The 25,149-nt window shown below is 58.9% G+C and overlaps 3 protein-coding genes across 8 annotated transcripts; 1 reads left to right on the top strand and 2 right to left on the bottom strand.

Annotated features, from left to right (window-relative positions):
- The first annotated feature begins 4 nt into the window (after positions 1-4).
- GNPTG (N-acetylglucosamine-1-phosphate transferase subunit gamma) lies at positions 5-8,984 on the top strand. The gene is made up of 10 exons (XM_007528074.3): positions 5-105; positions 341-398; positions 470-537; positions 7,509-7,563; positions 7,628-7,711; positions 7,791-7,884; positions 7,955-8,152; positions 8,222-8,356; positions 8,424-8,505; positions 8,586-8,984. The coding sequence occupies exons 1-10, from the start codon at positions 54-56 to the stop codon at positions 8,678-8,680; spliced, it is 921 nt and encodes a 306-aa protein (XP_007528136.1). The 5' UTR covers positions 5-53; the 3' UTR covers positions 8,681-8,984.
- UNKL (unk like zinc finger) lies at positions 8,949-20,986 on the bottom strand. 6 transcript variants are annotated; one of them, XM_060172653.1, is made up of 13 exons: positions 20,819-20,986; positions 17,621-17,797; positions 17,247-17,366; positions 16,764-16,899; positions 16,570-16,687; positions 16,058-16,142; positions 15,678-15,763; positions 14,930-15,107; positions 11,488-11,529; positions 11,199-11,417; positions 10,297-10,487; positions 9,990-10,217; positions 8,949-9,787 (listed from the first exon to the last, which is right to left on the bottom strand). In XM_060172653.1, exons 2-13 carry the CDS (start codon positions 17,682-17,684, stop codon positions 9,632-9,634), a joined length of 1,623 nt encoding a protein of 540 aa, XP_060028636.1. In that variant the 5' UTR covers positions 17,685-17,797; positions 20,819-20,986; the 3' UTR covers positions 8,949-9,631. The 6 variants fall into 6 exon arrangements, with proteins under 6 accessions (XP_060028636.1, XP_060028634.1, XP_060028635.1 ...); XM_060172651.1 differs by lacking the exon at positions 20,819-20,986 and adding an exon at positions 20,300-20,433 and having other exon boundaries at positions 17,247-17,368; XM_060172652.1 differs by lacking the exon at positions 20,819-20,986 and adding an exon at positions 18,650-18,665.
- A 2,671-nt stretch (positions 20,987-23,657) lies between these two features.
- On the bottom strand, positions 23,658-24,487 carry LOC103117942 (ubiquinol-cytochrome-c reductase complex assembly factor 4). Its single transcript, XM_016190386.2, has 2 exons — positions 24,334-24,487; positions 23,658-24,251 (listed from the first exon to the last, which is right to left on the bottom strand). Exons 1-2 carry the CDS (start codon positions 24,363-24,365, stop codon positions 23,951-23,953), a joined length of 333 nt encoding a protein of 110 aa, XP_016045872.1. The 5' UTR covers positions 24,366-24,487; the 3' UTR covers positions 23,658-23,950.
- Positions 24,488-25,149: the final 662 nt, after the last annotated feature.

The following is a 25,149-nucleotide window of genomic DNA, read 5'->3' as shown; positions in this document are numbered from 1 at the left end:
TCCGCTTCCGGCGCGCACGTGACGCGGCACACGTGACCGACAGCGGCGCTGCGATGGCGGCTGGGCTGGCCCGCTGCCTGCTGCTGCTCGGGCTGGTGGCGCGCGGTGAGTGCGTCCCGGGACCCCACGCCGGCGTCCCTGTCGGCCGTCCGCCTCGGAGCCTCGCTCGGCGCGCCCCCCCGCCCTAAGCCCCACGAAGCCCGCTCGGGGCCCCCGGCATCCGCGCTCAGTGTGCCGCCCCCAGGCCCCCCGCCCGGTGCCCGTCCTCAGCCCCCGTCCACCCCGCGCCCCAGAACCTGGCCCCCGGCGTCCGCGCCCGCTCACCGCCCTCCCTCCGCAGGGCCCGCGCCCGCCGGCGCCGCCAAGATGAAGGTGGTGGAGGAGCCCAACACGTTCGGGTGAGTGGCCTCGAGGGGCGCGGCGGCGGGTGTCCGGGGCCCAGCTCCCCGCTGACCTGCCGCCCCTGCAGGCTCAACAACCCCTTCGTGCCGCAGACCAGCCGCCTCCAGCCCAAGAGGAGCCCTTCTCCCGTGTCCGGTGAGTGTGGCCATGCTGGCAGAGGGGCGCGGGCGGCGCGGCTGCTTTCCCGCAAGGGGGACCCACCAGCGGGCACTTAGCCGGCGGATCCGTTTGTGTGAATTCTCCGAAATGGTGTGTCAACTGCCGGATTAATTTCCCGGAAAAGCTCTTGTGTCACCTGCTAAGTCCTTTATTACACTTGCTTAAAAAAAAAAAAAGTTTGTTTAAAGATTTATTAATGAGAGAGAAGGAAAGGAAAGGGGCAGAGAAGCAGAGCATCATGTGATGTCAGAGACAAAACTCTGGGACTTCATGCTTGACGGTCCAGCGCCTTATCTACTGTGCCCCGTTGGGGGCTGCTCCCCCGTAGTTTTTTTATATATATTTTTTCTTTTTTAAATTATATTTATTTATTGGGTAAAGACAACCAGAGAGGGAGAGGGGTGATAAGGGAGAGAGACAGAGAGATACCTGCATCCCTGCTTCACCACTCGCAGTTTTCCCCCTGCAGATGGGGACTGGGGGCTTGAACCCGGGTCCTTGTGCATTGTAACATATGCACTCAACCAGGTGCACCAGTTTTAATATTTTATTATCTTATTTATTAGATATTGACAACCAGAAATTGAGAGGGGAGGGGGGAGATTGAAAGAGAGACAGACACTCGCAGCCCTGCTTCACCACTCCTGAAGCTTTCCTTTTGCATGTGGGACCAGGGGCTTGAACTGGGGTCCTTGAGTATTGTAACGTTTGTGCTCAACCAGGTGTGACACCACCTGGCCCTCTCCCCCACCCCAGTTTTTTAAATGTTTATTCCCTTTTGTTGCCTTTCTTGTTTTATTGTAATCATTATTGTTGTCATCATTGTTGGAAGACGGGGAGAGAAAGACACCTGCAGACCTGCTTCACCGCTTGTGAAGCGATTTCCCTGCAGGTGGGGAGCCGGGATCCTTAGGCCGATCCTTGTGCTTTGCACCACCTGCGCTTGACCCGCTGCGTTACCGCCCGACTCCCACCCCACAGTTTTTATACCGAGTTCCCAACTGGCAGCATATGGTCACTCTCCTGAGCACAGCTGTGCTCCGGGCTGGCTAGTGCTCCTGAGCGAATTGTTGGAGCGCTCGTTGGATGCCAGTCTCCCTTCTCTGCTTCTTCATCTAGCGTTTGCCCTTCTTCCGTAGCCAGTCAACAGCCTTCTCTGCTGGTCCTGGGGCTCAACCTGCCTTCCTGGTCGGGCAGCACCTGGGTTGTGTTAGAGGCCCTGGGGCGGTGCCCCATCTGCTGCCTCCTTCCCACCTGTGTGTCCCAAGACAGTGTGTAGAATTGGAATCCACCACACCTGTGGGTCCCAAGGCAGGTTGTGGAAGTGGAATCAATCACGCTCTTGTTAAATGAGGTTGGCTGGGAGAGAGAGCTTCAGGTAAGGGAGCTGCCTGAGTTCCAGCCCCGGTACCACGCGGCAGGTCATGGCACCAAGGTACTCCGCACTGTGCCTTAGCAGCTGTCTGCCAGGAGGGGAAATGTTGTCAACGAGCAGTGGAATTGATGTGTGGGGCTCCGGGCTCCACGGAAGAAGGGGAGAAAGGATAGTGTCACTCTCCTGTGGAGCTGAGGGTAGGAGCAGGAGGTGGGGCCCCAGGAGAATTGCTCCGTAGGTGTGGAGAGGAGAGAGGAAGTGTTGTTTTAAGTAGGAGACTCAGGAAAAGGCTGAAATGAAACTAACATTTAAAAAAATATATCTATATTATTTTACCAGAGCATTCTACATTATAGTGCTCTGGCTTATGGTGATACGGCTGGGGACTGAACACGGTGTCTTGGAACATCAGGCATGAAAGTTTTATTTTTTAATATTTATTCCCTTTTGTTGTTCTTTTTTTATTGTTGTAGTTATTATTGATGCCGTTGTTGTTGGATAGCACAGAGAGAAATGGAGAGAGGAGGGAGGGCAAGACGGGGAGAGAAAGATAGACACCTACAGACCTGCTTTACCGCCTGTGAAGCGACTCCCCTGCAGGTGGGGAACCGGGGGCTCAAACCGGGATCCTTATGGTCCTTGCGCTTTGCTTGCGCCACATGTGCTTAACCCACTGCACTACCGCCCAACTTCCAAAAGTTTTTGTTTTTGTTTTCTTGCATTATCATTATGCTGTCTTCCTCTCTACTTCACTATTTTTTTGCCAGAGCACTGCTCAGCTCTGGTTTATGGTGGTGTGGGGGTTGAACCTGGGACTCCGGAGCCTCAGGCATGAGAGTCTCTTTGCATAACCATTATGCTATTTACCCCCCCCCACACCCCCCTGCCCCACTTCATTATTTGTTTAGTCTTCACTGAGGCTTCACCACTCCAGGCTGATGTGTTCAGAGAAAAAGATATCACAAGAGGGACCAGGTCGTGATGCACTTGGTTGAGTATACATGTTACAATGCACAAGGATCCAGGTTCGAGACCCTGGTCCCTACCTGCAGGGGGAAGGCTTCATGAGTGGTGAAGCAGGGCTGTAGGTGTCTCTCCCTATCATCCCCATCCCTCTCAATTTCTGATTGTCTCTATCCAATAAATAATACCAAGATTTTTTTTTTATAAAAGGGGGGGGAGTTGGGCGGTAGCACAGTGGGTTAAGCGCACACGCACGTGGCATAAAGCACAAGGACCGGTATAAGGATCCGAGTTCGAGCCCCTGGTTCCCCACCTGCTGGGGAGTCGCTTCACAGGCGGTGAAGCAGGTCTGCAGGTGTCTGTCTTTCTCTCCCCCGTCTTCCTCTCCTCTCTCCATTTCTTTCTGTCCTATCTAATGATGACATCAATACCAACAACAATACAACAACAATAAAAAACAAGGGCAACTAAAGGGAAAATAAATAAATATAAAAAACTAAAAAAAAAAAAAAACATAAGGTGGGGAGAGATAGCATAATGGCCTCATACCTGAGGCTCCCAAGACCCAGGTTCAGTTCCCTGCACCACCATAAGCCAGAGCTGAGCAGTGCTCTAGTTAAAGAAAAGAAAAGAAAGGTAGATAGATAGATACCACAACACCTCAGCTCTCTTCAGTGTGGACTTGAACCTAAATTGTGTCCATGACAAAGCAAGTGTGCCACCCACATGAGCTATCTTGCTGGCATTTTGCTTACTTTTTAAATTTTTTACTTTTACTTTTAAATTTTAATTACTTTTTAATGTTTAAAATTTTTTTTCCTTTTGTTGCCCTTTTTTAAATTGTTGTTGTAGCTATTGTTATTGATGTTGTCATTGTTGGATAGGACAGAGAGAAAGAGAGAGGAGGGGAAGACAGAGAAAGGGAGAGAAAGATAGACACCTGCAGACCTGCTTCACTGTGAAGCAACTCCCCTGCAGGTGGGGTGCTGGGGGCTCGAACTGGGTTCCTTGTGCCGGTCCTTGAGCTTCATGACACGTGTGCTTAACCTGCTGCGCTACTGCCCTACTCCAAATTTTTTACTCTTTATAAAAATTTTTAAATTATGTTTATTTACTTATTAGATAGAGCCAGAAATAGTGAGGGAAGGGGGCTATAGGAAGAGAGACAGAGAGACACCTGCAACACTGCTTCACCACTTGCAAAGCTTTCCCCCTGCAGGTGGGGACCAGGAGCGCAAACCTGGGTCCTTGTGAATTAACAGTGGCACTCAAACAGGTGTGCCACCACCTGGCCCCTACTTATTTCTTTGTAAAGATTTATTTACTGATAGGAAGGAAGAAAGAACCAGAGCGTCTCTCTGCTACATGCAGTTCCAAGGATTGAACTTGGGACCTCATGGTTGCAAATCCAGTGTTCTAGCAACTGTACAATATTCTGAGAGGCTTGGGGGGGGGGGATTCATTTGCTTAATGAGACCAGAGCACCATGATGGCTACTTGTGTCACCTGCCATGCGGTGTCAGCAGAGAGAAGTGACACTTCTGTCCACAGAAGAGGAGACTTCCAATGTGACTCTTCCCCAGTCAGAAGGGCCACCATGTCCAGACCCCAGTCTGGGGTCAGTTAGGGAACTGGGCTGGGGAGACAGCATGATGGTTACGCGAAAGAATCCTATCTGCGGCTCAGGCTGTCTCCGTCGACACAGGGAAACAGAGCTGAGCAGGGCTCTGGTGGAAAGACAAAACCTTCAAAAAACAAGTAAGAACTAGACGCACACTGGTGACTGTAACTTTATCCTTCAGGGACGGTCCCTCACTGTCCCAAGTGGTGCGGCAGCCGGCTCACTGTTTCGAAGGAAGGCTGGGGCCTTCTTGCCCAGTGTCTCTGATCACCCAGCCAGGAGCTTGCCCGGGTGAGCTTGGCAGGTGCTGGTGCTCAGCAGAGGCTCTCCCATGGCATTCCTGCCGCAGATTCAAGCTGTACTTCACCTCTCTGGGCCAACTTTTAAAAATCATTATTTATTTATTTTCCCTTTTGTTGCCCTTGTTGTCTTTTTATTGTTGTTGTAGTTATTGATGATGTTGTTGTTAGACAGGACAGAGAAATGGAGAGAGGAGGGGAAGACAGAGGGGGAGAGAAAGACAGATACCTGCAGACCTGCTTCACCGCCTGTGGAGCGACTCCCCTGCAGGTGGGGAGCCGGGGGCTCCAACCGGGATCCTTACACCCGCCCTTGCGCTTTGTGCCACCTGCACTTAACCCACTGCGCTACTGCCCGACTCCCTCTGGGCTAACTTTTTTCAGACAGACACCATAGCACTGAATCTTCCCTCAAGTACCAGGGAGCAGGTCTAGAACCCAGCTAGTGCATGTGCCAAAGCAGGCACTTGGGGGAGGGGCTCTCTCACTGCCCCTGGCTAGCCATTTCACTCCATTTGTGTCTTTGGAGTCCACCTGACCATCTGAGTGGGGTCCGTCCTGCACGTGGAGGAGTTTCTGGACGAGGGGAGCAGCACAGTGAAAGTGTCCGTGGCCTTCGCCCACGCCGTCTGCACTGTGCATAGTGCCGTGATGTGTTGTGTAGGTCTCTGGGTGTGTGGCCCTCAGTTCTGGCTTCGCTCAGTGTCACTTTGGACACAGGTAACCCATGTGTCTCCTGCCCCTCTCTGTGGCTCCTGCTGCATCATGGGGCAGCCTCCCCACCAACACCTGGCCCACAGGTGAAGCAGCATCATGGGAGGGGGGCAGTGCAGGGCTGGGGCCTGGAATGGATTCCCCCCTTTTAAAAGTGGGAATTTGGAGGGAGTCGGGCGGTAGCGCAGCAGGTTAAGCGCACATGGCGCAAAGTGCTAGGACTGGTGTAAGAATTCCAGTTCGAGCCCCCGGCTCCCCACCTGCAGGGGAGTCGCTTCACAGGCAGTGAAGCGGGTCTGCAGGTGTCTTTCTCTCCCCCATCTTCCCCTCCCCTCTCGATTTCTCTCTGTCCTAACAACAACAACGTCATAATTACAACAACAATGAAAAAAAAGGGCAACAAAAGGGAAAGTAAATATATATATATATATATGTGTGGGAACTTGGGGGCAAGGAGGCCAGGTGGTGGTGGTCCTGGTTGAGTACAACACTGCCATGCACAAGGACCTGGGTTTGAGACCCTGCTCCCCACCTGTGGGGACAGGTGCTTCACAGTCAAGTAGGTCTGCAGGGGTCTCTCTGCCTTGCCAAATAAAATAGAAGGGAATAAAAAAAAAGGGGGGAAAATTGCTCTAGAGGCTATGGATTCATAGTGCAGGCACCAAGTCCCAGCAATAACTCTGGTGGCCAGGAAAAAAAGCCGGGACAGTGATGCAGTGGGTGAGGTCTTGGACCTGCAAGCATGAAGCCTAGAGTCTGATCCCAGAGATGTGCGTGGTTCTCTTCCTGCTGCTTACTCTCATGTTAAGATCTTATAAGTGAGGGGCAGGTGGTAGTGCACTGGGTTAAGCACACATACTACCAAGCACTAGGACCCAGGTTTGAGCCCCCGCTCCCCACCTGAAGTGTGTCTGCTTCAAAAGCAGTGAAGCAGGTGTAAAGCTTTTTAAATTTATTGTTTACCCCAGCACTGCTCAACTCTGGCTTGTGGTGGTGTGTATGGGCATTGAACCTGGAGTCTCGGCATGAGGATTTCTTTGCATAACCGTTATGCTACCCCCCCTTTCTCTCCCTATCTTCTCTCTCAATTTTCCATTTAATAAAAAATTAGAAAAGAAAAAGAAGTAACAGTCACTGGGAGTGGTGGATTCATAGTGTCGGCACCAAGCCCCAGAGGGAACCCTGGTGGCAAAAAAAAAGTTTTTTTCATTTTTCCCTTTTGTTGCCTTTGTTGTTATTCATTGTTGTAGTTATTACTTTTGTTATTGATGTCGTTGTTAGGACAGAGAGGAGGAGAGAAAGATAGGCACCTGCAGACATGCTTCACCGCTTGTGAAGCGACTCCCTTGCAGGTGGGGAGCCAGGATCCTTATGCTGCCAGTCCTTGCGCTTTGCTCCATGTGCGCTTAACCTGCTGCGCTACCGCCCAGCCTCCCCTTGATAAACCTTTATTTTTTGGGAGTCAGGAGGTAAGCAAAAAAATAAATAAACAACAAAAGTTTTAAGAGGAGCCCTTCACTAGAGACACTGTCTCCGTGTGGCCTCCATCCTCTGGCGTGCTTCACCTTGACTTCTGGCCTGGGTTTGGCAGGCAGGGCTGCTGCTAAGCGTGGACTTTTTGTCATGTGTGGCTCCCTGTACCGTGTTCTGAGGTGCTGGGCTTGAGCCAGGATGTAGTACACCTCAGCTGGGCCGCCCCTACATGCCCTGCTGCCTACGCTGGCCGCCCTGGCCGCTGTTCCTGCTGGGTCTCGGTGAGCCGAGTGGTTTGGGGGTCACCTTCGCAGGCCCTGTTACCCCCTGAAGTGGAGCCTCTGGGACCTCCGTGGCTGCCAGCCTGGCCTGCTTTCCCTCAGAGCTCTGTCTCCTGAGGCCAGGGCCTGCTCCTCAGTAACTGGGCCGCACTGTCCTGCCTGGGGTTCTGGCAGTGGCTCCCTCTGCCCCCAAGGCTCAGCATAAGTGCCTTTCCCTCCAGGGCCAGCCCACCTCGCCAGACTCTCCGGCAAGTGCTTCAGCCTGGTGGAGGCCATGTGAGTGAGGGGGTGTGGGTGGGCTGGGGTGAGGGGGGTCCCCCCTGACAGGCTGTGCCCACAGGTACAAGTATGAATTCTGCCCCTTCCACAACGTGACCCAGCATGAGCAGACCTTCCGCTGGAACGCCTACAGCGGCATTCTGGGGTGAGCAGGCTGGAGGAAGGGCTCTGGGGTGCCCTTGGGGCACCCCCCAACATGCCTCATGCACCCCTCTCCTTCCTAGTATCTGGCACGAGTGGGAAATCGCCAACAACACCTTCACCGGCATGTGGATGAGAGATGGGGATGCCTGCCATATGCGAAGCCGCCAGAGCAAGGTGGGGGCAGGCAGGGGGCGATGTTGGGGGGGGAGGCAGTCCCCATAAGGGCCATGTCCCCCACCCCCAGGTGGAGCTTGCCTGCGGGAAGAGCCACCGGCTGGCCCAGGTGTCGGAGCCCAGCACCTGCGTGTACTTGATGACCTTCGAGACACCCCTGGCCTGCTCCCCTCACACCCTGCTCGTGTACCCTGCCCTGCCTCCTGCCTTGCAGCACCAGTGGGACCAGCTGGAGCAGGACCTGCTGGACGAGCTCATCACCTTGCAGGTGGGGTGGGGGGCAGGGCGCCTTTGTGGGGGTAGGGGTGCCCTAGAGCTGACGCCCCTCTCTCTGCAGGGTCACAGGAAGCGGCTGCGGGCGCTCTTTGAGGATGCGGGCTACCTGAAGGCCCCAGAAGAGAGTGGGCTGCTGGCTCAGCAGGGCAGGGGCTCCAAGGGGCTGGTGTTTGACACCTTGGAGGGGTGTAGCCAGGTAGGTGGAGGTGTGGGGGTTCCCTTTGTTGGCTGGCCCATGGGACTTCAGTGAGCTGTTCCCCCAGGCGCACAGAAAGCTGTCAGAGGAGGTGAAGCGGCTACAGGCACTGCTGGCCTGGCATGGCATCCCTCTCCAGGGACCCACAGGTGAGTCTCAGCTGGGGCGGGGCGGGCCAGGGTCCCCCTCCAGCAGCCCACAGGAGCCTGACCACCTCCTATTTGGGCAGAAACACCCAGTTTGGAGCAAGGGACCCCCAAGAAACCCACAGAAAGAACAGAGCAGCTGCGCGGAGACCCAGGGCTGCAGGGGACGCACCGGTGACCACGCTCAGAGGCCACACAGAACCAGGTGTCAAGACCTTGATGGACTCCTCAGGGAGAAGAGCCGCACCCAGCACAGGTGTGAGAAACAGCACCTGTGTGCTGCGAATACTCCCTCTGCTAGAAGAAACAGAGCTTTCCCAGCAGAACGCTCAGGCATGTGGGGGCTGAGGGCTCCCACAAATGACTGCCCTGAGCTGGGGTCCGTTAAGCACCCAGCCCCTCCAGCTGAGCTCCCACACCAGAAACAACTGGCCAGGCTGTTTAGATGTATTTATAAAGTTTAACAGTCTGTGATTTGAGAATGTCTCGACTAAGATAGTAAATGTGGTCGTTAGGCGCATAAATAGTCGTAAAAATAACAGTGATAATAGCAGCTGAGATTGACATTTCTAAGAACTAAGATTCCCCATGGCTGCGGCCTCCAGGGCCTACGCTCTCTGGCCAGTGGTAGCTTCTTAGCCAGGAATGCTAGTGAAGTCTGTGGCAAAGCCTGTTTCCCTCCCCAGGTCTGCTTGGCCAAGCAGAAACACTGCTGCAGACCAAGAGTTTGAGGTGGCCTAGACTCAGGCCCCTTCTGGGGGGGCTGCCCTACAGGCTGGCGAGCCACATTTACTGCAGCAGGGCCCAGCCCAGGGAAGAATAGCACCGTGGGCCCGTGTGTGCCCCAAGTCGTCTGTGTGGACGCCCCCGGCCTTTATTCACAGCCAGCTCAGTCTCCAGAGAAGAAACGAAATCTTCCCTTCACCTCTGATGAGGCACTTGGAGAAAGTGGCCTTGGGGGGGAGAGCTGCGGCTCTTGGTGGGGTGTCCCATCTCAGAACAGCCTGCAGGGATGGCTCCCCCAAAACCCCACAGCAGCTAGGAATGTTTGTCTCTGCTGCACCCCCCCTCCCCCCATTTCACACCAGGGGGGCACCAGGTTCAGGACAGCCGTGCTGTGGGTGGGGCATCACCACTGCGGGGGCTGCGCTGCACAGTAGGGGCACTCGGGGGCACCAGCTGCACACGGCTCACAGAGGACACGGTGCTGGCAAGACTGCGGGGCCCCACTGTGGGCGCGCTCAGGACAGAGGGCACACTGTTGGGAGCACAGCTGGAAGATCACCTGCAGGGTAACGGGGTGGCATATCAGGCACCCCTGAACGCGGAAGGGGGGCAGAGGCAGGAGGGAGTGCTGCCATGGGTCAGCCAAGCCTCATGCCTGTGCCACCTGGACACCCCCACCGGAGAGGCCTTCTTAGCTGAGCTGAGGGAACCCCAGCAGTCACCCCGCATCCCAGCCATGGGCGCCTCTCGCCTGGACTCACCCCGTCCACGGCCTCCAGGTTCAAGCGCAGCTGGCTCTGCAGGCAGTGCAGCTCAGGCAGGGGGATGGTGGCCAGAGAGGCCCTGCCCCGGCCGCGCAGCTCCCCCTGCAGCCGCAGGACCTGCGCCTCCGCCTCCTCCTTCCTCTGCAGCGCCAGCTGCCGGGCGCTGTCTGCTGCCAGTGCGCGCTCCTTGGCCGCCTCGGCCTCCCGCTGCCAGGCGGCACAGGCCTGCAAGGAGAGAGGGAGCCCTGGCTGGCATGGCCTTGGGAGGGGGTGCCCGCCGGCCCCACCCTGGGCCCCACCTCACCTGCTTCACCTGCTGCCAGGACGCCTCCCACTGGCGGATCTTGCGCTTGGCCTCATCTAGCTGCCGCCGGACCCGAGCCAGCTCGCTGGGGCTGGGGGAAGCCCCTGGGCCCACACCAAGGGTGGGGGACGGGCTGGGGGATAAGCTGCCTGAAACGAAGTCCCAGATGCTGCCAGGGACACCATTCAGACCTGCACATGGAACAGATGGAGCCCGGAGCCTGGCACTGACCACTCTGCCAGGGTGCAGTTCCCAAACCCCAGCGCCAGGAGCACCCTCTGCTTGGGACTGGGAGCCCCAGAGGTTCCGACGGGGGGTGGGGTGGGCGGGACACACCTCTGTTAATTCTCTTGAGAATGTGACATGTCCCAGCAGGTAAGCCAAGTGCTGGGGCCAGGAGGTGGCTTAGCACCTGCTTCATACGGCTCTAAAGGGCCTGGGCACTGCCTGGGGGGCACTGCCTGGCAGCCATACAGAACTTCGAGGATGGTGGGGCAGGGCTCAGGTGCTCACTCCCCCTCCCAGAAGAAAATGAGGCCAGGAGAGGGTCAGATAGCAGCCCAGAGGATGGCTCAAGTAGGCACACCCCCAGTACAGCTGCCTGCCTCTTGACATCACACCTGGTGGCCTTACAGAAGCCCCCCATGTACAGTGGGCGCCAACCCCCCACACCTGACTCAGCACAGTGGACATCAGAGGCAAACAGATGGCACTGGGGTTACCAGCACCGCTGGGGCCTTGGGGCTGAGCTGAGGGTCCCAGGTGCAGCCCCACTCAGGGTTCACCCGAGGGGCCTAGGGCCAAAGTGAGACTTCGGGATCCACCATGGCATTGGGGCAGGGGTGCACCAGTAGCTCAAGGGGCCTGACTATGGGCGTCGGGTTGGGGACCCCAGGGCTCACCTAGGGAGTTGTAGGGCGAGGCAGAGGAGCCCAATGCTCCTGGCTCTGGCTTGAGGGGCTGCTGTGGGGGAGTCATGGAGGATGTACGTGGCCCTGACAAGGACTGAGAGAGTGAGCTGAGTGGGGACGTGGACAGGGACGAGGATGACTGCAGTGACGGTGAGCGAGGTGGGCGGCCTGGAATGCTGACGGGCGCAGAGCCTCCCAGCAACCTCTGTCCTGTGGGAAAGAGGGGTCAGGGAGAGCCGGGAGCCTGCCGTTGCCCAAGGCCATGGGAGCACCCCCTTACCTGTCACACCCGGGTCCCTGGCCTGCTCCTCCAGTTCTTTATCTGGGACAAAGTGAGACGGGGCTGCCTGAGGACCTAGGGCACTCACGGGACACCACACGTGGGGACACGTGGCAGAAAGCTGGCTCTGGGCCCACTGTGTCCTGGGAGTACTCCCTGGCCTCCCGCCGCAGAGCCTTCCTCCCCGTTAGGTATGAGGTGCACCTGCACCCTCGAGCTCACGTTCCTTACTGCTCGTCAACACTGGACCCGAGACCCTCCCTGACAGTGAAGCCCGCTTCCAGGAGGTGCCCAGAGAAGCAGCCAGACAGCCACCCCGCTACAGGTCACGTGCCTCAGGTGCCAACTCAGGCCAGGGCGCCACTCCTGGCTCCTGGTCAGTCCAGGGGTGCACTAGGGCAGTGGGACTTCCAGAGTCTCTCGCCTCTGCCCTGAGGCAATTGCCAGAGGTCACGCTGTCCCCAAAAGACCTGGGGTCAGAGGGCTTGCGGAGGGGTTCAGGGTGCAACGCACCCACACTCCCCAGCACAGCACAGGGTCAGGCCAGGAAGACCAGAGCTGAGGTGGGTTGTGCAGTGAGGGACTTGGCATGGGGGACAGGGTGGCAGGGCAACAGCTCAGCGGGCACGCCAGCTTCTCTCTGTGACCCAATAACTGATCAAAAATTTTTGTCTTCCTCCAGGTCTTAGTGGGGCTCAGTGCCTGCACAGCACCACCATTAGTGGTGGCCACCCCCCCCTTTCTGTCCGTTCCACCATTCTTGAAGCTTCTTCCTCTGTGCAGTAGGTGTGCCACCTGACACCCGATAAGCAAGTCTTTAAAACAAGGAAAGCAGGTGGTCCGGGAGGTGGCGCGCTGGCTAAGGAACTAGACTGTCAAGCATGAGGTCTTGAGTTCGGTCCCTGGCAGCACATATGCCAGAGTGATATCTGGTTCTTTCTCTCTCCTCCTATCTTTCTCATGAATAAAATACATTTTAAAAGATAAAGGAAAAACAGGAGTGGCTTCAGGACAGAATGCCACTGCACAGCCCAGGAGCTGGTGGGTGTGGGCAGTGAGTGCACAGGCCTGGAAGAGGGCAGCATGTTGAAGCTGAGGGGGGAGAGGGATGTGCAGCCCCCGGAACCAACAGGCTTGCTGGTGCCTCACAGGGAGCAAGGGCTCTTCAGACAGTCCTACAAACCAGGGGCCCAGGCCCTTTGGGACTCATGGACCCCTCTGGGCCACCCCAGCCACGCCCCCGGGGTCCAGTGCTAGGGAAAGAAGGTGCAGCCTGGGAACGGGGCGCCAGGTGGGTCTGTCCCCACTCCCCCATGGCCGTGGGGGGAGAAACTCTTCAGCCTCCAAGGCCTCTGGGAGCAGGGACTATGAGGGGGCATGCCCTCCTTTTCACAGGCAAGTCACCGGGCCCAGGATCCAGCCCCTGTCTGGGGGCGAACACAGCTCTGGGGTCAGCGGCCAAGGGCGCCCCAAGCTGGCAGGATTCCAGAAACTTCCACCCAACTGGGGCGCCGAGGGTTAGCAGACGCTGGAGGAACCCCAAGGTCTCCACACTGGCGGGCGGGAGACCAGGGGCGCTCCGGGTGTCCCCACCTGAGCTGCCCTGTTGAGAGCCGGCTGGCGGACCCCTGGCAGTCGGCCCACTTATGTAAACGCGGGGCCACGCGCCCAGGAGCTGCTGAGTCACGGCCCGGCCCTGCTCCCCGCATGACACGGCAGGTCTGGAGGCGCGTCCCCGACCCAGGTTGGAGCAGGACTGGGGCAGCCCGCGCGCCGTGCCCCGGCCCGGTGCCCCTCACGCGACCACAGGAGCAACTGGCGGGCTGCTCGCCAGCAGGCTGGGGGCTCCAGCCAGCTCCGCAAGTGGACAGCCGCCCCACAGCCCCCTTCCGTCTGGCACCGCCTCCCCGGCGGGCGCACTCACCCAGGAGGACGAAAGGGGCTGCAGGTGCGGCGAGGGGACAAGGCGAGGTGGGGCAGGACGGGGGGCAAAGGTGCGAGGCGCGGAGGGGAGAGAGAAGCAGCACTAGGCAGGGTGCAGTGCTGACACCGGGAGAGGCGCGGAGAGAAGAGGTTGCAGAGGGTGGAGGCGGGGGTGGGGTGCACGCGTCAGGGGGCCCGCACGGCCCGTACCCCGACAGCGCGGAGCCGACGATGCTGACTCACCGTCCCGCAGCCGCCGCCGATTCAAACCCAGCCCGCGCCGCCCGGGTGACGCAAGCCAAACTCGCGCTGGCCCCGCCCCGCGCCGCGAGCACCACGTGGTCCCGCTCGCAAACCTCCAACAGCCCCGCCTACCGCGCCAGCTGGCCCCGTGACGCCAGCCTCCCGTGACCCTGCCCCTCGAGGCCCCGCCCCCGGCGACGTGTCTACCCGGGCTCCGCCCGCGCGCCTGACAGCTGACTCAGGTGCACACCCTGTGTCTGCGCGGCGCCCACCAGGGGCTCAGGAGGGGACCCCTGTGCTCCGGGCTCAGAGTGCGCTGACGGCCGCGAGCAGCGAGTCCCCTGGGAAGCCCAGCTGCAGCGACATGTGGACACCAGGCCTGGCCAGGCGAGCAGAGGCAGAGACCGTGCCTGAACCCCGTGAGCACATCCAGCTGGGTGGGGGACAGCACTGCCAGGGCAGCCGCACACCAGGATGGGTCACCTGTCAGCCTGGCCCATCACAGCATGTGACCCCAGAGAGAAGGGGCGAGGGAGAAGGCCCCGGGCAGCAGGGGTGCTATCCTCTGTGGAGGTGAACTGAGGTTCAGCCAGGACGGAGTCCAGGGGTCAGGCACTGCAGTCTGGCCAGCTCAGGGCTGCAAGCACACCACCAGCGCTCACCCCAGTGCCCTTCTCTCCACTAGAAAACACGCAGGCGCTGGTCGGGCTGAGCTCCTGGGGAGTAAGCCCAGCTGGAGCTGTTGAAGGAGGCCCTGGGAGGATCACAGCTCCTTCTCTGAGGAGCAGATGAGGCGGCCTGGAGGCCCCAGGGCCAAACTCAATGACTGTCTCCACCTGCCGGTTTTGTGGGAAGCCAGGAGTTTGAGTGCCAGACCACTAAAGTGGTTTCTGTGAGGCGTGCGCTTCTCTGGGACCCCTCCACCCCCGCTGCTTCTAAGAGGAAAGCCTGCCTGCCACCCGAGTGAGGTGAAGGCTAAGTACAATATCCACCAGGGCTGGGGGCTCTCAGGGCCCAGAAGGCACAGCCCTCTGGAGGGGCAGCTGACCTCGGCCTCTGCTCAGACTGGGAGGTCCACCAGGAGGCTTCTAAATAGACAGGGTGGGCATCCCCCCACTGCACCATGGCATCCCATCAGTCACCAGCCTCCACTGGTGATACAGTAGGATAGGCTGGCTTTCCATAAGGCCCCTCATTCTGACTGAGTCCATGGAAGCAACCTGGGCAGCTCAGCTCTGCGTGGGGGAAAGGTCAGAGAATAGCACCTCAGGCTTACCTGGGCTGGGCTCCAGGAGGCCATCAGTGGGGTTGAGCAGGTGGGCATGGCCCGGGAGGGTGGGCAGTACAGTGGGCGAGGAGCCACCAGAGCCGGTGCTGGAAGCCAGGCTGGACTCCATGCTGGAGCCCACACTGGGAGCGAGTGGGTGCAGCACAGTGAACATGGCCAGGTGGCTCTGGGGGGACACGGGGATGCTGACGGCATGAGTGACGCTGGCATGGGGATATGGGAATGTGGGGACACAGGGACACTCGGTGAGAGCACAAGTAACACTGGCATGGGGATACAGGGATTTGGGGTGAGAGCACAAGCAATGCTGGCATAGGGACACAGGGACATGGGAACCCAAGTGACACTGGCATGGGAACCAGTCCCAAAGCAGGAAGCCCAACACCGCCACAACCTCTGGAGGGAAGGGCAGGCCTGGCCACAATGCTGTCCACCTCACAGGGCTGCCAGGAGGAGAATCCCAGACAAACAGCTCAGGACTGATGTCTGATGTCACGATGTCCCAGAATGGAGCCCAGGCCCCTCCCCGCAGTTAAGCCAAGATAGGGACAAAAAGACAGATGTTGGTTGAAACTCTTCTAGATTCTTCTGAATGAAGCCCTGAGCCCTGCAGGGACAATGACCCCCACTGTGCTGCCTGCCCCAGGACCACATCCATCTGTTCATCTGTTCCCAAGCAGTTCATCCTCATGGGCACTCGGCCTACACCGGCCACCCTGGGTTGCCATTCACTCACGTTTCCCAGCTGGCCATTGGTGGCTGCAGTGCTGCTGAGGGGCGGCAGGTCACGGCAGCCCCAGTCGCTGGCTGTCCTGGGGCTCTCTGCCAAGAAAGGGTATGCAGGCTTTGAACATGGCCTTGGGCTCAAGGACCCCACAACTGGGCAGCAAGAAGGTGCTGTCAGCAGACACCTCAGGAGGGGACACTTCTCTGTCCAGCAGCAACTGGACCCTTGAGTCGAATGATCTGAGAGGCAGAGAACAGCACCTAGTGTTCCATGAGCCACCCTCCCCTCTGGAGAAAAGTGACACTGAGTCTGCCACCAGCTCAGTAAACTGGCCCCCAGGCCTGAGAGCTGAGGGAACAGGGCTCTGTGTGCTGCCACTGGCCACTTACTGTCTGTGTGTGCGAAGGTGCAGAAAGGGCCTCGGGGGCAGTGCCCGGTCTGGTGCACGTCCTTGCACTGGCTGGACTTGTAGATCTAGGAATGGGCGAGCAGGCTGGGTGCCAGTGGGACCAGGTCCCCGAGGCCCAGAGCTGCTGGTGAGCTGCCCACAGTGAGCGGGGCTCCCAGTCACAGGGAAGGTCTCAGGAGAGGAGCTGCAGGCTGCCCTCCTCAAAATGCCTCCTCTGCAGGCCTGCTGTGGGCACACGGAGGGACAGATGGGCTGCAGGAGGGCCTGCCTCCATCTCCTCTGCCCATCTTCCTGCCCCTCAGGACCTGGGCAGAGGTCACCAGGCCCAGATACTGAGACCTACGGGGCCTCCTGCAAACCGCCCCACCCCCCTTTTGAAACCAGAGTCTAAATAGAAACTACACCCAGAGAGAATGGAGACCTGCAGCGGCCCCCGCCCAAGTACCCCCACCTCCTGAGGCGGCTATCTGAGCAGCCATAGCCCACACACACCTCGGGGTGGAACTGCTGCTCCGTGCGGGAATGGCAGAACAGACAGCGGTCCCCACTCTCACACCTCGACGGCTCCCCCCACTCGTCATCCTGCTTCACACTGGGGCACGGGGTGGACCTGGGGACACGAAGGGTCATGGGGCTGTGCCCAGACAGCCCGCAGCCCAAGCATGCAGCCCACCGTGCAGGCCCACCTGTAGGGGAAAGTGCGGGGATTGCGCCGGCGGTCACGGCTGCTGTGGAAGTGTGGGCAGGCGTAGCCCTGGCGGCACAGGCATGGCGGCTTCGGGCACGGCTCCGTCTTGTAGCTTCTCAGCACAAAGGCAGCTTCTGTAAAATGGGTGCATAGGGAGTGTGGGTCATGGAACTGTCCCTGGCACCGACTGTAGCCTTGTGCAAAGTGGCAGGAGAGGCACAGAAACAGGTAACTTGAGAGGAGAGCCAGGGGCTGCCCAAAGACGGAACATTCTGGAACCAGCAGAGGTGGTGAAGGACATGGTGCACATGCCACGCACACGGTGCCCTTGGGTGACGTGGCTCTGTGGGGATGAGGACACCAAGGGGTCTGCAGGCCTGGGACAGAGCCCTCAGGGGCTGTGTTAGTGCAAGCAAAGAGGCCCAGCACTGGGCTTCACAGGCCTCCGTTTCTCCAGCAAGAGTGCACACCTAGGGCTCACCTTGCCACCGGGGATCCTCATCCAGGAGTCGCTCCATGGTGGCCTGGCTGGCTAGGACGCCAGGCTGCAGCTCGGGCAGACCCTCCCTGCCACCTGGCTGGCCCTGGTGTGCCTGCAGCTCTCTGCAATGACAGCATGTTCCCCAGGTAAAGGCCACTTCCCGACACACACAGGCACTGTGGCTCCAAACACCTGTGCCAGGACGGTGGCTCAGGGTCCTGGAGGTGCTGTTCTGGACCACAAACCTGACCGTCACCCCCAGGAACCAGAAGCTCCGAAGCTACCCTGGAGCCTCCTGGAATGTCCAGTCAGGGACACACTGAGTCAGGAAGGGGACATGTCTGGTTAGGAGGCCATCCCCTCCTGCCCCTCACCGCACGTCACAGACAGGTGGCCGCAGGTCCAGGGGCCCGTGGGCGATGGCGCAGTGCGGCCCATTCTTCACGCAGTGGCCTCGGGCGTCTGTCTCATGGACACAGGTGCCCGTCTTGTAGTAGCGCAGGTGGTACTTGCGCTCTGTGTCCCCCGTCGTCCTGTGCAGGAAGGGACACCTGCAGGCAAAAGGCATGGTAGGGCCTGGTGGTCAGTGCCCAGCTTTGCTGGAGGCAGGGCCCAGGACACAGCCCCTCCCATGCTGCCACATGGTGGCTTTTGGAGTGAAGAGTGGAGATAAGGTCCCAGACACAGTCTTATCTGTGTTTTTGTTTTTTTATTAAGATAATTTTAGTTATTAACACAAGAAGGGAGGGAAGGAGGCAGAGAGAACCAGTGCATCACTCTGGAACACACAGAGCTAGGGCCTGAACTTGGGACCAAGAGTCCTTCGCTACTACACTGCCTCCAGGGCCATATCTGTTTTTCTGACAAGTGAGATAAGAATAGGGCTAAAGCCCTCTCCCACCCAGATCTCCTGCCCCATGCTTTTGGGAACCCCAGAGGAAGGTGAGGGGACTGGTAAATGGGATTGGGGTGTCTGTGTTTAGGGTTCCAGCACAAGTGGCTAGGTGACTCAGGAAATGGCTCAGAAAGGAGCCAGACAGGGAGGCATGTGGGGACACTGAACAGGCCAGGGATGGGCTGTCCCTACACTAAGGACAATGGAGGGTGCCCATGTGGGAGCTGGGGAGCCCCCCTCATCCTGCAGCAGGCTACCCAATGGACACACGGCACCACGGGCCACTGAGAGGTGATGTTCTGCCACCAAACAGAAAAATAACTCTGGGGTCACCCCTGAAGCCCCCACATTATGAGGGGACAGAGATTGGGAGTGAGCACAGCTTACCCAGGTCACAGCAGCAAGGCTGCGGGCCCGGAGGGGTTGGGACATGTGCACCCTGCCTTCTGAGGACAAAGCCACCCTACGCTGCCCCCGCGGGTCCTCTTTGAGGGAGCCGGATACTCACAAGGCCTATGGCCCCACAGTCTGTCCCTCAGCCCATAAGGGATACAGGACAGGGAGAGCGAAGACGCAGGTTACTTGGGGTGCCAACAGCTGAAGACACACCAACTGTGCCCAAAACATCTGGAGGCTGTCTCTATGGAAGGGCCGGACCTCCAGGTCAGGAATGGAGGGAGCAGTGTGGTGCAATGGGCAGGGTTTCCATAGAGGTAGGCAGCCCCCATGTGAATGACTTAACATGGCAGCAGTGGAAACAGGTGCTCAGCCTTGGGTCAGGTGTGTGCTTTTGAAGGCTGACTTCTGTCACAGGAGGTCGAATGTCACACCCAGCTGGGACTGGAGGCGCAGAAGGGGGACTCAGGAGTGCAGCCCCACCCCAGCCTCCCCTGCGCAGCTAAGCTCCACAGATGGGTGGGCTGCAGCTAACTCAGGGCCCCAGACACTGAGCCTCCACCCCTTGCCCTGGCCAGCAGCACTCCACAGCCTGGGGCCCCGATGAAGACAGGGAGGAGGGGCCAGAGATGGAACTGTGTTAAGTTGTGTCAGGCTAATGGGGGCACTTCCTGAGGAACCCAGAGCTGATGGGGGGTGGTGGGGTGGGAGGGGTTTCAGGTTGTGGGTACAGGTCACACTCAAACCTTCCTGGGTTCAGGATGTGGGGCATAAGGAACCCAGTTCAGCACAGTGAGGAGGGCACCGCCCACACGACTCCCCTACTTTGCCCCGCACTCCATGCAGTCCTTTTTTGGGGGTGGGACCACCGGCACATGTGATGCCAGGGATGGCACTCAGGATCTCAGACATAAGAATCTAACCTTTTATCCACTGGCCGGGCCACACTCCCTGAGTATCTCTGGAAAGTGAGGGACAGGGCTCACCTGAGCTGTGGCAAAGCTGCCTGCGAGAGGAAACAGGCCTCTAGGACCCCCCAAGCAGACACAGTGCAGGCATATTGAAGGAAATGACCTGGTCTGAAGCCCTGGGGGTAGGCATGCCCCCGCCCCAGCCCAGGCGGGAGCAGAGGAGCCTCCTCCCACCCTCTCTGTAGGAAAGTCGGCCTTTGAGGACACACAAGCTGGCTGCGTGGCCTGCTTTCCATTCCTTGTACCGCAAAGTACAGACACTGGGGTCGTGACACTCTCACTGACACACAATAGAACCAGAACAAGACTCTGATCTCCCATGCTTTCAAAGGGCGACGCCAACAGCTGTCTGCACAGAAAGCTTCCAGTCGGGGTCAAAGAAACTAAGCACATGAGCAGAGAGCAGAGAACGGAAGCTCCCCAGACCTGTGTGCATGGTGCGGGCAGACACCCCAGACCTGTGTGCATGGTGCGGGCAGACACCTCAGCACTCTGTCTGTCTCCCAAAACAACCATCCTCTCCCAACGCATGGGGAAGCCAGGTTTTCACCACGGGTCCTGGCCGACTATTTCCCAGACAGGGTGAGGGACAGAGAGGAAAGCAGCACAGCCCTGGCCCGCTACTCAGAGGCTTTCTGTGCGGGAGCTGGCTGTTGGGACCCGGGTCATCTCTCAGATAAAGCGTGCTCCACAGAACAAGCGGCTGCCCATCCCTAAGACGTGATTCTATCATGACACACCCGGCAGCCTTGACGCAGAATAAGAAGCTGCGTTAACTGGCAGGCCCCTACCAGGTCACCTCGAGACACATCATCCTTCCCTGTTCCTAGACAGGGAGAACACCCCAGCTCTGGTCACTGACAGAATCCCTGTCAAAATAGCCCCCACTCTTGCAGGTATGTGTCTCCCATCCCAGCAGATGCCCATCCCCCGTGCAGGTACCTGTCCCCGTCCCCGTGCAGGTGCCTGTCCCCGTCCCCGTGCAGGTGCCTGTCCCCGTCCCCGTGCAGGTGCCTGTCCCCGTCCCTGTCCCCGTGCAGGTGCCTGTCCCCGTCCCTGTCCCCATGCAGGTGCCTGTCCCCATCCGTGCAGGTGCCTGTCCCCATCCGTGCAGGTGCCTGTCCCCGTCCCCGTGCAGGTGCCTGTCCCCGTCCCCGTGCAGGTGCCTGTCCCCGTCCCCGTGCAGGTGTCTGTCCCCGTCCCCGTGCAGGTGTCTGTCCCCGTGCAGGTGTCTGTCCCCGTCCCCGTGCAGGTGCCTGTCCCGTGTCCCCCTCGGCGCACGCGTGGCCCTGCAGGCCGGCGGCACTCACTGGTCGCCGTCGGGGCACAGGCCTCTGTCTGGCCGTACTTGGTGCAGTAACGTCGGGGCTGTAGTTGAAGGTGCCGTCGCGCGTGCGCAGCGGCCTGCGGCGGCGCGGGTTCCGGAAGTGCCAGTGGCAGCAGGTGAAGGGCCGGTGCCGCGCGCACCTGTGCTGCAGGAACGGCGCGCACTGCTCGGTGCGGAACTCCTTCAGGTACCTGCGGGACAACGTGGCTCCGCGGGCCCCCCTCCTGCCGCCCCGACCCCCGACCTCGGGTTCCGGGCCGAGGGCGCCCCCCGCCGGCCGGGTCCGCACTGACCGGTAGTGCGTCGGCTTCTCCGTCTGCGGCGGGGACCCGCTCGGCACCGAAACCGACAGCATTTTCAGTCAAAACAATGCAGCGCGCATGCGCCGCGCCGGCCCGCCCCGCCCCGCCCCCGGCCGACCGCAGCCCGGGCCGCCCCTCCCCCGACACCCCCCTCCACGGGCCACTCTCCGTCCCGGAGCCGCCCTCTCCTCCCACCCCACCTCCGACAGCCCATCCCGCCCCTTCCCTGCACCCACCTGCTTCCACTCTCCCAGGCCGGCACCCCACGCCCCCTCCCCTGCTCCCGGGGGCCCGCCTCTTCCTCGCCCCCGAGCAGCCACCCCGGCCCCTCCTCGCTCTGCTATGACTGGACTCCGGGACCGCCATCAGCCCGCACTAAATGCTGCTTCAACAAGGAGCCGCGCTGCCGCAGCTCACCTAGACCGGGGGGGGGGGGTGAGGGAGGGACACCCCCCCCCGAAAGAGAAGCAGCCAGGAGCCGGGGGTAGAGATGCCCTCCGAGTGCGCCCCAGGGCCAGGGCAGCCCAGTCTGTGCGGGAAGCCCAGCGCAGCGGCCACACGTGGGTGGGGTCCTTGCTGGGGGGGGGACTGCCCTCTTCCCAAGTCCACGCTTTCCCAAAGGGCGGTGGCCTCAGCAGACACCTCGACCTGGACATTAATGACCACAGCAGTAACGTGTGGTGTTTCTGAGGAAAGTGGGAGGCAGTGGAGCAGGGAGGGTAGGGCAGAAAAAGCAAGCAGTGCAGAATGAAGCAAGCCCCACCCCACCGCACACACACCAGAAGGGATACACAGAGCAAAGACACAGGTTTGGAGAGGGAAGCAAGAGGAACCCGAGCCCAGTGGAGGTGCAGAGCCTCCAGGGCTCAAGAAAGTAAGTTGGGATTCACGATAAAGGCACCCCGGGGCCTTTGCTTGGAGTAAAGGTGCCCACCCAGTCCCTCCCTGGAGATCAGAGAAGCTGCTCTCTGTGGCCTTGGGCAGCCCAGGTGTAGGGGTGCAGAGACAAAGCCCAGAAGCCAGGTGGCAGAGAACCATTGACAGCTGCTGCTGAAACAACACCCCCACCCTGGTGTTCTTGAAATGGGGGGTATTGGGATGCACACACAGTGATCCGGAGAGCAGACAGTGTCCACAGCTACCTCCGGCGGTGGGATCCTGACTTCTGCTCACTGCAGTGTCAAAGTTCCAGACAAACCACACCGACTTCATGAGAGTTAAAGGAAAATTTCTTGGGAGTCAGGCGGTAGCGCAGCAGGTTAAGGGCACGTGGGGCAAAGTGCAAGGACCGGAGAGTAAGGATCCCGGTTTGAGGCCCCGGCTCCCCACCTGCAGGGGAGTCGCTTCACAGGCGGTAAAGCAGGTCTGCAGGTGTCTGTCTTTCTCTCCCCCTGTCTTCCCCATCTCTCTCCATTTCTCTGTTCTATTCAACAACAATGACATCAACAACAACAGCAACAATAAAAACAAGGGCAACAAAAAGGGAAAATATAATAAAATTAAAAAGTTAAAAAGTCTTAAAAAAAAGAAAATTTCTTCTCTTCAGGTTTTGTCTTACAAGAACCAGTGAGACTCTAGTAAGTGTCCAGGTCTAGATGCCCGTTGCTCAAGCAGTGTTCACCTCTGGACAGGTGAGACATGCCAGCCAGAGGTTGGGAGAGGGGACACAACAGGGGACTCAGGGGGATACAGGGACTGACCCTGCAGCCTGAGAACAGGCCTCCCCAACTGCAAATGATGCAGGAGGCCCCCACATCCTTGACAAAGCCTTGACTAGGGGATACTACAGACACTGTCCCGTGTTGCATTAGTGATCGAGCCCTCCCACCCACCTCACACAAGTGGCACCAAGAGAAAAGCATTAGAAGCCTAAGCACATAAAATCCTAAGGAAAGTCTAAAATAAATACTTTAAAAACATATCACTTAGCTACCCAAAGTAGTGTCCACTAAGTTGGCAAAACAAACAAAAAAACATCAATTTTATTATACTCATACAGTTGCCATGACAAAAATAAAGATTCCTTATTTGGGGTGTAGTTTGATACCATACTCCACAGTAGTTTACACTTGTTTTCTTTTTCCCCTTCAGTCTCTACTCTGGAGGAAAAGGAAACTGAAAAAATAAAAAGATTATTCTTTCTTAAAAAAACGAGATGCAAAAAAAAAAAAAAAATGGAGGGGGGTGAATTGCTTTAATTCCATGTTGCCAAGTTAAAACTTACTTACAATGAACTTACTTAATTCTGCAAGCCAAATTAAACTGTTCAATGTAATAGCTTGCAAGACATGGTGGGTTTCTTTCTTTCTTTCCTTACCGTTTTTCAATTTTTTATTAAGTAGAGATAGCCAGAAATTGAGAGGAAGGGGGAAATTGCGAGACAGAGACAGCTGCAGGTGGGGACCAGGGGCTTGAACCCGGGTGCTTTCGCATTAGATTATATGCGCTCAACCAGGCGAACCGCAACCCGGCCCCTACAAGGCATGCTTACACACGATCGGATACACTCTAAAACAACGCTTAAGTTTTCGGTCAGTTATTCAGTCCCAGAAAAGCCCGATATTGGATGACACTGGGCCACTAGAGTCGCCAGAATTGCTTTGAAAGCAGGAACCGCACACCCAGCAGCACCGCTGTGACCTCGACCTCCTCTACGGAGAGTTCCCGGGACGGGCTCGAAGGGCAGCAGGTGCCGCCTGGGTCGAGGCGCTGGTGCCGATCTGCTGGTTCGGGGCGCGGCTCAGGCCGCCCCTGGGTCCTGGAGGGCGGGAGGAGCGGGCCGCGATGGCCTTCGCCCCTTCCCGGAGGGACCGCTACGACCCGGGCCCGCGGCCGGCCGGCTCCGGCGCCTCCCCGTCCAGCACCCGACTCAGCCAGTGATCGGAGCTCGTCTCCTGGCGCAGGAAGCACCAGGCCACCAGCAGAATGAGGGGCAGGCTAAAGGGCAGCACCCGCCACCACGACCGCTGCTGCTCGCTGCCCAGGGACTGTCCAACTGTCCAGCGCTCCGGGCGTGCTCCGCTGGAGGAGAACTTGAAGGGGCGGCCGGAGTCGTCCTCGGTCCGGTGCAGGCTCCGCGAATGCGGGCGCGCCAGCCTCAGCGCCCAGACGGCCCTGGAAGACAGAGCGCCGTGAATGGCCGTCCCATCCGTGCCCGCGCCGCTATCGGTTCGCCGGCCGCCCACCCGCCACTTACCCCGCCGTCGGCGGCCGAAGCGCCCAGCTCATGCTGAACCGGCTCCGCGAAGCGCTAGGCCGCGTCACTTCCGCCGCGCGAACCGGAAGCCGAGACGCCCCTCCGAGCCTCCGCTCACGACCGCAGAACGCACCCCAATTGGGCGCTTCGGAAATGACATAACGCTCCCGCGGCCTTTTCCGGCTCGTGGCGCGCGGAGCCCTCTGGGAAATGTAGTTTTCTGTTGCACGCGGAGGAACTTGTGTGGAGGGTCTGAACCCGACGAGCGGGCAGGGAGCGGAAGGGATCCTCCCAGTAGTTCGGTCCTGTCCAGGATCCGCCGCGCCTACACCTGCATCTTCCCACCTTGTATTGTGCACTGCACCCGCGGTCTCCCCGAAGCCGGGCCACAGCTGTCACCTCAGGCCCTCTGGAAAGGGGGGTTGGGGGTGGTTTTCCCGCCTGTGGAGCCGGAAGGTGATGTCCTTGTTCTCTGCGGGCAGGAAGCACCGGCCGGCGTGTCCCTGGGAGAAGGGCTCATGTGGGGCCTCAGGGCAGCAGTAGTGCACACAGGAAGATGGCACGCAGGCTCCACCCTCCCAAGGCGGGCAGAAGAGTCTGCCCCTGCCAGCTGCACCTCCTTGTGCCTAGGCCACAGGGTGCCTACCTTCTGGACATCCTTCCGAGGTCAGACTGGTTGGCACCTACCCTGGCAGTGAAGAGCCCCGTGCTCCCAGGAGCCCTCGGACTTCCTGAGAACATCGCCAGAGACATCTGCCCTATGGCACACCAAGCTGCCCAGTCTGAAGGCCGAACTTGTGCGTGTCACTAGGGGCC

Source organism: Erinaceus europaeus, chromosome 15 (assembly GCF_950295315.1).
Source record: "Erinaceus europaeus chromosome 15, mEriEur2.1, whole genome shotgun sequence".
Lineage (NCBI taxonomy): Eukaryota > Metazoa > Chordata > Mammalia > Eulipotyphla > Erinaceidae > Erinaceus > Erinaceus europaeus.
The sequence above is the reverse complement of the archived record's forward strand: the minus strand, read 5'-3'. Positions and strand labels throughout refer to the sequence as shown.